Source organism: Hesperophylax consimilis, chromosome 7 (genome assembly GCF_061612785.1).
Source record: "Hesperophylax consimilis isolate HC1 chromosome 7, BYU_Hcon_1.0, whole genome shotgun sequence".
Classification (NCBI taxonomy): Eukaryota; Metazoa; Arthropoda; class Insecta; order Trichoptera; family Limnephilidae; genus Hesperophylax; species Hesperophylax consimilis.
Genome location: NC_142842.1, coordinates 17,326,297 through 17,338,685, shown reverse-complemented (window position 1 = coordinate 17,338,685; position 12,389 = coordinate 17,326,297). Strand labels below are relative to the sequence as shown.

At 33.3% G+C, this 12,389-nt stretch overlaps 1 protein-coding gene across 4 annotated transcripts in view; it reads left to right on the top strand.

Annotated features, from left to right (window-relative positions):
- Positions 1-12,389, top strand: part of Pka-R1 (protein kinase, cAMP-dependent, regulatory subunit type 1) — a 174,687-nt gene that overhangs the window by 135,369 nt on the left and 26,929 nt on the right. For all 4 annotated transcript variants that reach the window (XM_089633265.1, XM_089633266.1, XM_089633268.1 and 1 more), the window contains one exon: positions 12,074-12,274. In XM_089633265.1, coding sequence (XP_089489391.1) covers positions 12,074-12,274 — 201 coding nt within the window. The remainder of the gene's footprint in view (positions 1-12,073; positions 12,275-12,389) is intronic.

Here is a 12,389-nt window from a genome sequence, read left to right as displayed (position 1 = left end):
ATTTTTACCTGAAACTTTGGCCATGTTTGCACCTGCAGACCCCAATATATCAGAAAGTTCATCGGAGAGTGATGAAGAATGCCAATAAACTAGCATTTTTATTGTTATTTCCCTTTGTACAGACCGAAAATTGTACGTTTTTGATTTTTTGTAAATATATAATGTATATAATCTTGAATATATATATAATTATTGTGAAAAATTGTTTTTTAATTTATTTACATTGTTTAGATACCAATTCAGTATAAACATAGTTTTGGCCGCGTAGATCGTGCAAATACGATTCTGTGCGTCGCGTCAGTCCAAAAAAGCGGTTTAGGTTAACTCGTTTTTTTTTCAGATAATCTAGCTCGTTTTTTTATACGAAAGTCAGCAATGACATTTTAAGAGTTATTACGTTAGGAACCGGTTACTTTTATGTTGAAATCGTTATTTTTATCGCCGAATTCTCCCCCCACCCCTTGGAAAAAATAATCTCCCCACCCCCACCACCCCTCAGGATACACAAAAATTTGAAAACAAAGGTTTATTTCTTCTCAGAATTTCTCCAACCACCTACTACCCCAGGATGGTATTTCTCTGGGTTATGCAAGGTTCCTGTTCGAGTGACGTCTGGCTTTATTTAAATAATCGAGTTGGCAACACTGGTTATAACCATAAATAATAGAAACAAACGGAGATGTAACATATCATTGAAGCGTGCTGACTGTTGCTGACCGTGCTGATTATGACGCGTTTGGTGTGTAGGTGAAACAAAGACGTGGCGCCGCGCCGCTGTGCGTTGTGCTGCGATCTGCAGTGGCGAACGATGTTAGCTATACTTATGTGCTTGCGGTTTTTATTATTTAATTTTATTTAGTAACAAGAACACAATATTTACATTAAAGCGTAAAAACAAAATGTACCTATTATAAACAATCTGCCTGTAAATATCAAATAAATGTGTTTTTTACAACATGTTCGAAAGAGTTATTTAGCTGCAAACAAAAATGTTATTTTTTCTATTGAAACTCGGTGCATGCAACAATATGATAGGTAATTAAATTATGATGGCCAAACAAACGGAGTTGTTACAATGTTGATGGTAGAACAAAACATGTATTTTTTGTTTTAATAAATTAATGGAAATTTAGGAGTTATCGATTTTGTTATTTTTACTTATTTCATCTTTACTTTTCTGGAATAAACTTATGGTATGTCGTGTTATCTAGTTTTCTTTAATATTTCCGACTTTATGTCCGGGTTAAATATTCCCCATAGGAAAAACTAAACCCTTCCACACACTTTTAAACAAATGATCATCTAGTCAATCAACATTATGCAAGTGCATTATATAAGCAAAATAAATACAAAACAATACAAGAACAACACGTCAACCCACCAGAGATCAAATGGGAAAATAATTCACCGACTCCAGATATTTTCATATCAGAGGGTTCGGCTCGGTAGAACTCCTAACAGGGCCTATAAATCCTACTGATCCCTCAACATAAATATTTAAAAAATCTTTTTTTATCCTACATGTATTCAAGATGACCGACTTTTGCATCTTTATATATAAATTTTTTGATAGATCTAATACGCCTAAATTTTTGATGAGAGATTATATGTATTGTTTATTATTTCTTCTCATTGTATCATTGTTCACATTTGAATTTTTAACCTCCCTACGACAGGCCTGTGTTGAGGTCAATAATTTTAAATTGTGTAATAATTCATCTCCCTTGCTTCCTTATGGTTACATTTCTGGTTACAACCGAACTTTCAGCAGCAGGACTATAAGTACATCGTATTAGGGTGACCATATTGTAAGGACGGCTTTGATTGCGTCGTATGGCGGGGTCACCCAAACCTTGGCCCACCCAGCAAGAGCACTTAGGAGCTAACACAATATCTAATAAAGTACATTATTTTTTGTAAGTAGGTGTATTGTGTTCGCGTTCTACGGATATGGAATAGAAATTGAATGCTGATGTCGATATCACAAAGTTAAAAAATATTTTTTTAAATTCTGATGATTAGTCGATGCACTACGAAGTAATGCAAAATCACGTGTTTTTGGTTTGAAAATTTGGTCGACTAGAAATTTTTAGATGCTTTAATTATATACTGCGAGTCGAATACATCCTGGCCTTTGAAATAATCGAGTATTTTTTAGATAAGTCTTTTTATAAGCTTAGAAAAAATAATGTATAAGGCCTATGAAAACTGTTTAAAGTTCAAAATCTCCTACTTACGAACCCATTTTCGGTTATGCTTTTATTGTATAATATGTCAAATTAAGTTATTTATAAGATGATCGAAAAATATTTAAATATTTGTGCCTGAACATCCACAAAATAAAATAAAAGGCACTTTTTGGCCATGTTTTTTTCTTGCATAAATCAAAAAAGGTGGATGGTGTTAAGCGGGAATTTAAGCCTTATCGCCATCTACGTAAGGTGTGTTATTGATAACGGCTTGATTCAAAATATTACACGACTTAGTGCATCGCCTTAATTGGGTTTCTTTCTCCATTTCTTAGTTATTCTCAAATTTATTTCTGTCTGACATTTTTTTTAATGTTATGGATGCCAATAGTCCAACTGTCTCTAAATAGATTTGTTGGTTCCACTTGACATTAATTGACTGAGGGTCCTGTTTTCACTGGACCGTTTTGCATTTCGTCTTTTTGTAAATTTGTTTGTACGTTCCGTTTCCGTTTCAAGATGGAGGCCTTTTTAATAATGTTTCAGTAAAGATTCTCTCTTCAAATGTGAAGTCGACGGATTTATTCGAACTTTGTTATTCGCATTTTTTTCAATATGGTATCAACCCGACTGAAGAAAGATTGAAAAAAAATGTCTTCGAGATAGTGACGAATCTTTGGAAAAATTATATAGTTAGGCCCCTGTGATCCTAAACCTCCGAATAATCCATACCCATGCTCTCCACCTAGATGCAGTCATCCTAAACAACTTGCGAAGTTTTACCTCGCTGTATATTAATTTTCAGACATTCAATTTCCTTCCCTAAAAAATACCGCATGTAATCACCCCCGACCGTGTTAACCGTAGGACTATGGTGTTAACCCAATTAGGTCAATGTAGTCCACTGGATAATTATCTATGTTACTTCATTTAACATCCACCATTGCACCTGATAATAGGCATACATAAAGGGATGCATAATATTATATGATAAGCTAAACTAAGAAGGTAAACCAGCAACTTTTTTTGGAGCTGACGGTTGAACCAACCAAATAGGGTGATCTGTATGGCGCAGTTGTATTCAAATTCAGAGTTTTCTCATGCAATGTAACGGTTAGCAGTTAGAGAACCTACTTTACGCAGGGTAATCAGTAATCAGATTAATTATTATTTAATTGATTGATGGACTTAAATAATTTAGTAAGGATTCACTATTTTTAATGTAATTAATAACGATTGAACGGTCACGCAAACTTATTTTGAATGCAAGCCAAGATCTATTCAAGTGTAGCTTCAAAGTTTTATTATTTTTCGATGGCATGTTCAAATAGTGAATAAAATTTGTCAGAAAAAAAACATGAAATCCAACCTAAAATTATATAACACGCTTCTACTGAAATTAAAAATATCGTGTAGATAAACAAGTTTAAAAAACCATTAAAATATGAAGATGAGGAAATCATAAAAAACATGAAGTAACACCAACACACTTTACAGTTAACAAACATAAAGAAGTGGAAATGAACAAAGTTAGTCAACAAACATGAAGATGAGGAATTCAACAAATATGAATATGAAGAAATCAACAATCATGAAGATGAGAAAATTATGATGGTAACATCAGGTAACACAACCATAACTACCTTCAGTCCGGAACAGGAATGCCTAGTGAGGAGGAATGGGAATGAACTACTTTATTTTGTAGTTAAATAGTTTTTTGATACTGCACAAGAATCCTAACTGCTCGAAGCCAAAAACACTATGGCACCCCCATTTGGGGAATGCTGTGATGCTATAGGAACATTATGAAGAGAAAGAGGAAGGTTTGGAAGTACCTGGCTTTTCACATTTGGTCACGTAATAAATCTGAAACTCTTTTTGTATTTCTCATTGAATACTGCACCAAAGTAACCTAACCTTACCAAACTATTCCCAACTATCCGTAGCCAGTGCGACAATGGCATTCCAAATTGGGATATTGGGGTCGTAAGGCTAATGGAGTATGAAGGGGAAGGAAATGGAGAAGAGGAGGTTTGGGAAGTACCCGGCTATTCACATTTAGTCAATAAATACAACCGAAGCCATTCACACAGGAGAATACTGATACTACATTTCACTCTAGAACAATGCGAAAATAAACTTTATATTATCTCAATCCTAAGAACAAACATTGTTAAATTTTTTTTTTAATAAAATATTTTTATTAAAATTATCTACATGTTACAGAACCGCAGGTGACTTCATCGGGAAAAAATGTATATACAAACTGTATGTGTGTTTGAAATATCTATAGACATACAAAAATATGTCTGCGGAAATATCCATGTTTTTATTGCTTACTTCAGGATTTGAATCCGCGACCTCAGGACCCAGAACCGAGGCGCATATTATACAGTGAGGTTTACTATATTTTACTTTATCTCAGTTACTCTCATCCAGTAATGATCGTCTATTGAGGCCCCGTAGTAAGCGTTCAAAGATGCTCTGAAAGTAGGGTTGCCATCCGTCCGGGTTTCCCCGGATTTGTCCTACTTTAGAAGGCGTCCGGGGAGCGTCCGGGCGGGGTTTCATTTGTAGTCCGGGTTTAAAAATTTAAAGTCTTGGGCCGGCCAGCATGACCTCTCGACTAAATGTATTGCTTTTGCTGGAGATAATTACAATACAAACTTCGGTGGAATAGAACGAAATGGAACCAACAATGTTTTCCACAAGCTGAAAGAAAATCTAAGCCCAAACATGGTTGGTGTGGGATGCTCTGCCCATGTCATTAACAACGCAGTGCACCACGGATGTGATTTACTGCCAGTAGACGTGGAATCCATCATCTTAAAAATTTATAATTTTTATGCCACTTATACAGTACGAACCGAAGCTCTTAAAGAATTCTGTGAAAAAGCTGAGGATGAATATAAACAGCTTCTGTATCATTCCAAGACGCGTTGGCTAAGCCTGTTTCCAGCTGTCGAGCGATTCCTGAAGCTTTATAGTCCATTAAAAGATTATTTTGAAAGCATAGAAAGGCCACCTGTTTTTTTTAAATCCTCTCTCGGAGGCATACTTATTTCTCATACATTCAATTATGCACACCGTTCACTCAAAAATACAGAAATTAGAGAAAAGTGATAATTCAGTCCTTGAAACCAGAAGCATACCTGCATCCATAACAAAAAGCTTAGATGACCGAATTAAGGAAAGTTTCGTGCCGTTGAATGTTCAGAGTATTATAAATAAAGATGAAAACACGAAACAAGAGTTTATAAAATGCTCGCATGACTTCTACAAGGAAATCAAAACGTACATTGAAGAATGGATGCAACCGTTAAAACAATTTGAGAAATTTGACTGGATGTTTTTGCCAAAAATTAATAACAACACAGAATGGACTCTTATTGAAGACACTGTTCTTTATTTAAAAGACAAAAACATAGATATTGACGACGCAAAATTATTTGACGAGTGGTTGAATTTAAAGGCTTTTAGTCAAAACCTAACTGAACAAGATAAGCTTTTAAATTCAAATCAACTTTGGGTACAATTTTTTAAAACACCAAATGCGAATTTATATTCGGAATTGCTGAAAATTGCACAGTATTTTTTGCATTCCGGCTCATAATGCCAACGTGGAGAGAATATTCTCATTAATTTCACAACAATGGACAAAAGAAAGAAATTTACTAAACGTAGAAACAATCTCGTCAGTAATTAAAATTAAATTCAATTTCCAAGAATACAGCTGCATTGATTTTTACAAATTCCTTTTAAAAAGGGAAGATATTCTAAAAGCTATCGGAAAGAGTGATAAATACAAAAAAAACTGAAAAGTAAAAAGGCAAGAGGCTGAGGAAAAATTTTTAATAGTCAAATAATCAAATAATGTACTTACAAGTGCTATAATTTCTATTCATTTTTGTAGTTACCTTTGTTTTGATTGTGTGTTTTTTTACGTAAAAGAAACGTAGAATTTTTATTTTTATTATTTCATAGATTTCTTGAAATTACAATTGTTATGTTTTTTTTACAACCATACTAGGCTAATGCCCGTGTTAAGGTAATATGGCTGTTGATTAAAACTTAAGGTGATATAAATGAGAATAGTTTTGGATATTTTATGTTTAAAAAAAATAATAATGTACTTAACTTACATTCCAGTAAGTCTAAACTTTAAAAATGGCCAGTTTTGTTGCTTACGATTTAAGAAGACTGAATTTAGTTCATATTATGTTAAGAGGTATTTTGTTGTGTAAATAGCTGCTGATGCAAATTTAGAGAAGATAATTATTATTCAGTTAAAAGAGTTACCTCAAAAATTGTAAGACTGAATACTAAAATGGTCTCAGTATTTTTAAGATTTTTGTTTAAAAATTTAATTCAATTTTGTTAAGTTTAATATTTTAATAAGGTTTAGTTTTCATGACAGAGTATATTAACAATTTTTGTTTAACTGATTATGAAAACAATGTGTAACAAACTGTAATAAGATTCTGTTTTGTTAGGTACATTTAAAATGATGATAAAAGATGACAAAATTCAATTTTAAGGTATGAAAATAAGTAAAAAGGTGATTTATGACATTTTAAACTGTTTTTATTGCACTGACTGTGTTTAAAAAAACCTGTTGACATGTCCGGGTTATGGGCTCTAAAATCCGGGGTTTTCACGCCTCTTGTCCTGGTTGCCAAATTTTAGAGATGGCAACCCTGGAAAGGGAGATTTGTAAATACGAATTTTAGAGGGAGCGCGCTAATATTAAAAAAAACGAGAAAAATTAAGAGAAAATTGTGAAAATATTTACTAAAACACGACTCGTTTAAAATAGAGCAAAAATCTCTCGACAAAGACCGGATTTGCATTATAAATTTTTCGTACTTATAACATGTTTAATAACAGAACGAAATGTGTTTATAATAATTTAATCCAAAGAATTTCATGTAATTAGCGTTTAGGCTCTACAAGTGCATAGATTTTATCTTCATAAACAACACATGAAAAACAAGTGTTTATGTTATAAATCGGTAGAAATTCTGAATGCGGGGTTTAAAGTGTATAAATTGTGTAAAGTGTCGCTTTAAACTTTTATTGTGCCATTCCATTTGAAACGCTTAGTGATGAATCCAATGACATTTTTTGTGGATGTCGATAAATCTAATAAACAACAGCGTTTTATCTCAAAGGTCAAATTTATTTCCATCTTCATGATTCAATAAGTCCCTCGGTTCTTCTTATTATATTTACCTATTCTCAGAACACTCCTCCGCTGGGCGTTTTCACTTGCCTACCTAGTAAAGACTGTAAAGCTATTTAAGACGTTGAGACCGCTCTTGCGGTTGGTACATTACGCTAAAAGCCATATCTAATTACTAATTAGTAGCATCAATTACTGCCAATTACGCTAGATTGTACTTCTTTGCGTGTAAATGGGAGCTATTCGAAAGTGGTGGCTAATCATTCCAAGTCCCCTACGTAAAGTCTAACTGAAATTCTGTTCATTTGCAAAAGAGGCGCCGGATTTGGTAGTTTCCGATCGTTCAGCGTTAGAGTGTTGGGGGACAGATTGGACTAATTGGAGGTAAAAAGTGTAATTATTATTTTTCTCTTCGTGTATCATCTAAATAAAATAGTCTAAATTCTCGAAAAATCTGTTACATTTTTGAAAACGTCAGTTAAAATGATTTCTGTTAAAAATATAATATTATTGCTAAGTAGGTACTTTATTGAATTCTCCAAAGAAACACGTCCAATTTTGAAAATAAAACTTCTAAGCAAAAGTTCTAGAGTTCATCGAACTGGAGTAACAGACATAGCCACATCCAAAATTCGTGTTTTTATTAAGTGGGAAACTACTAATATATCTCAAAACATCAATAAAGTCGTTTTTATGTTTTGGAAAAATTACCATAAAATATTTTTTGCGTTTGCCTTGCGTTTTTCTTAATATTTTTACTGGTACACAAACATGTCGGTGTACTCGGAAGCATGTTATAGGTACTCATCTGTACATAATGCACGTTGGTTACTCTTTTGGACTTATGCACAGGTAAACTTGCAAATCTGTAAACTGGCCTGGCGACACTTCTAGCTTTATAGTGGAATCCATATTTACCCTGTCCCTTTACTCTATTTACTTTACTCTCCAAGGAAAGTGTTGAAAGCCAAAACAAAATATATTATAATAAAACAAATAAAAACTTTATTCCACTTAATTTTATTTTGACCGTAACCGGTTTCAGCTCGTCAAAGCCATCTTCAGACTGGCCAGTGACTGACCAGTCTGAAGATGGCTTTGACGAGCTGAAACCGGTTACGGTCAAAATAAAATTAAGTGGAATAAAGTTTTTTATTTGTTTTATTATAATATATTATAATGGAATTCCACCACGAATTATCGGTCTCAAAAATAGAAATACCAAATCAAAAATTAGAATCTAACTACTGTTTTTTGTTCACCTTCAGCACAAACTTCGGGGGGTGATTCTACATGATGGTAGAAGTAAAAAAAATTAAAACTATTTTCGTAATTCCGTTGTTTTTTTCCCATAGAAAATTATTATTACTATTTATTTAAGGAGAAAACACAGATACAGGCAGTAAACAAAAGATAAACAATAACTTGAGAATTCGCTGCATCCTAACTATTTCTCACATATTGACTTGGTAGATAACATTTTAAAATATTTTTTACATGCAAATAGCGAAAAGGTATATAAGAAAATTATTTTGAATATAGACAATGTCAATAAAAGTGCACAAATATTTTTTTTATACAAGTTTACAGATAAATCATAATTAATGTTGGAAAGGAGTTTTTTTTAAAGTACCTACTTAAAGAAAATAGTGAATGAAGTATGTACAAATTTTCACTTTTTTTATAGGAAAACAGGCTTCTTCCCACGAAAAGTACCATATGTAACGAAAAATATATCGGAATCCTTGGTTTTGATTTTTATTGTACAATTCGCACATTCTTCTGATTGGATCCCTGACACCGGCATTTGTGCGCGTCTGGCTTATATGGAATAAGTTGTTAAGCCTCGTCGTTCTGGATGGTATTTTAAAGTTTATTAGATTGGGTAAGCCAGGACAGTCAATATGATTGCAATCCATTTCCTAAAAAAATATTAGTACATTCAGAATATATCTTAACATGTGTTCATACAGCTGTGCTTTTCCTGAAAAGTTTTCTCCGTGGTACTATTATGTAGAATCACCTCCCGAACGATTACTAGAGTCGGGATTTTTTTGGGTGCAGAAATTCTGGGACTAACTACCATAATATTTATTCCTTATGTCCTCATTGCCCAAAATACTAGTGATGGATAATAATGTGGAATCTTCGGTAGACATTTTATAATTTAATAACTACACAAGACTGTTGCTGGGGACTTTAGTTATGTATATAATGTCAATTTAATAACCATTTAATAGTCATATAATTGTATATAATTTCATAAACTATTCCTATGTAAAAAGCCCTTCAAAGGGACATAAAAAAATATTTTTGTTACGGAACGGAACTATCCGATTCTTGCCTGATTTTTTTTCAATGATCCGTCAAGTTTTATGCAAAAAATGAATATTTTCAAAAAATATATTAATCATGCCATTTAAAACAACACAAAATTAATCTTAAATACCTATAATTAAATACGAAATCAGACTTTTTAAAATTGAATTTAGAAATAGGACATGGTTTAAAAACACTCCTTTTGATCTAAATAATTAATTTAAAATATTCACCTGTTCGACTGTTGTATTTAACTAACAAAATAAAGTTAACTAATAAATTTGCATGTTAAAGATACGTAACTTTACAATATTGTACAATGACAAAAACGGAATGTAAAAATATTGGCGAAAATGCCCAAATACATTATACCACAGTCAACATTAGTTTCTAACCAGGCAATTCTTGTAAGTTCCTGATACATTTTCGCGTGTTACGTCGAATTTTTTTTACAGCATTCCCTCGAAAGTTCTGTTGAGAATAAAAATAATTTGAAAATGAAAGTTCGGTCCGCGGTCCGTGCGTGTGCCGGTCCGGCTACGATTACTTTCCAGCGGTATTTGACACTTCGCTGGCTTTATATTCGCGTATAAAATCTCTTGGTGAATAAAAAAGTTGTTAACTTTTGTTGGAGCTCTTCTTATATCAAAAGGCAACCCGAAAGCACAATGCAATTTAAAAAATATGGCTCACTCGTGTTGTCAGAGTTCGTACGTTAAAATGATAAGTACCACTTAATATTTTATTTTTACATCGGGGATAGACGTTTTTTATCGGATATTTTTATATTTGTTTTTCATATTTGGTTGAAAATTGTATAAGTTAAGTTGCTCAAAAACGCTCTTCTTGAAGAGCTCACGCAGTTGTTGAATTTAAATGAACAAAAAAGCGTCAAGGCCAAGCTAGCAAAAGTATTAATAAATATTGTGATATTAATATATTATGTACTAGTATATTTTTACAGTAAAACCCCTTTGATATTGACCGTGGCAGAATGGTTAGCTTCTTGGCTTTGGACTTGTAGGTCGCGGTTTCATATCCCATACAGTGTAATTAAAATTAAAATAATATACAGTTCCTGTATTTCTACCCATTTCCCTAGTGAAAGATACCCTCAGTATTTCAGAATCGAAACTTTGTTTTAAATGGCGTTAGCTATGTTCAGTGGTCAGATTTGAACATCCAATTAATTCTCTTCCTCTTCCTCATCTACTTCCCCTCCCTCAATTCATTCAATCCGATTACATTCCCCCAATGGGAATGACGCACAGTGGGCTGAAAATCGCCTTTCATAGACAAAGAGACTTGAATTTTCAAGGGTATTTTTTTGGCTAGAAATGGATTCTGCTGATCATTACTATGCTATAAAATTTCGTACGAAGCAATTGCGAGTACAAATGAAGGAGTTATCATTTTTTAAAGAAAAATTTGTATGGCACTGACATTAAAAATGAGGCTATCTCTGGAATCATAAGGTTGGCCATTCTATCCTTACACACAGATATACTACTATTTATTTGTATTTTTTAACATACCTCGTATTGTGGCGCAACTTGCGATTTTTGTTTTTAAATCCTCAAAGTTGAAAAAAACACTTTTCAATGTTGATGATTCATTTTAATGCTTAAATGCTTTTAGGCTTGCAGTGTAAATAACATATTGTAAACTAGAAAAAGCATACTCATATGAAAAAGAGGATTTAAAAAAAAAATTACAAGTTGCGCCACAATACGAAGTATGTCAAAAAAAATAAAAATAAACAGTAGTATTAGTAAATAGTAGTGTGTAAGGATATAATGGTCAACCTTATGATTCCAGAGATAGGTTCATTTTTAATGTCAGTGCCATACAAATTTTTCTTTAAAAAATGATAACTCCTTCATTTGTACACGCAATTGCTTCGTACGAAATTTTATAGCATAGTAATGATCAGCAGAATCCATTTCTAGCCAAAAAAAATACCCTTGAAAATTCAAGTCTCTTTGTCTATGAAAGGCGATTTTCAGCCCACTGTGTGACGTAGTTACACTGACAGTTGGAACGCTTGAAAATATTGACTGAGTTATGGTAGTATTTCTTATTGAAAATCATTTGGATTCTTCCAGCACTTAAACCGTGTTTATAAAACACAAATATTCTATATTGCATCTATTTATGTACCTGTAACATATATATATAGTAGAAACAAAGGCAGATATGACATAGAAGCATCCGACTGTCGTCGAACTACGATCATACTGCACGAATTATCAAAGCGGCGGGGCCAATGAAAATTATGCGTTTGGTATGTATGTAGGACACGAGTTGTGCACGCGGTTTCATACTATATTTCATAGTGGTTGATGGCTTTGTATTATATTAATGTAAATTTACTTAATTCCAGGTGGTGCCCAAGGACTACAAGACCATGGCGGCCCTGTCCAAGGCCATCGCCAAGAACGTCCTGTTCTCCCACCTGGACGAGAACGAGAGATCGGACATCTTCGACGCCATGTTCCCCATTAACTGCCTTCCCGGCGAGTCCATCATCCAGCAGGGGGACGAGGGAGACAACTTCTACGTCATAGACTCCGGAGAAGTCGAGGTTCGTTATTCTAATATTTATACTAATCTAGTACTTGGTCACTCAACTTGCCATATTCGGGTTTAGTTCATTTGATGACACGTAATTTAGTTGAGGAAACAAGATAGTTGGTGGC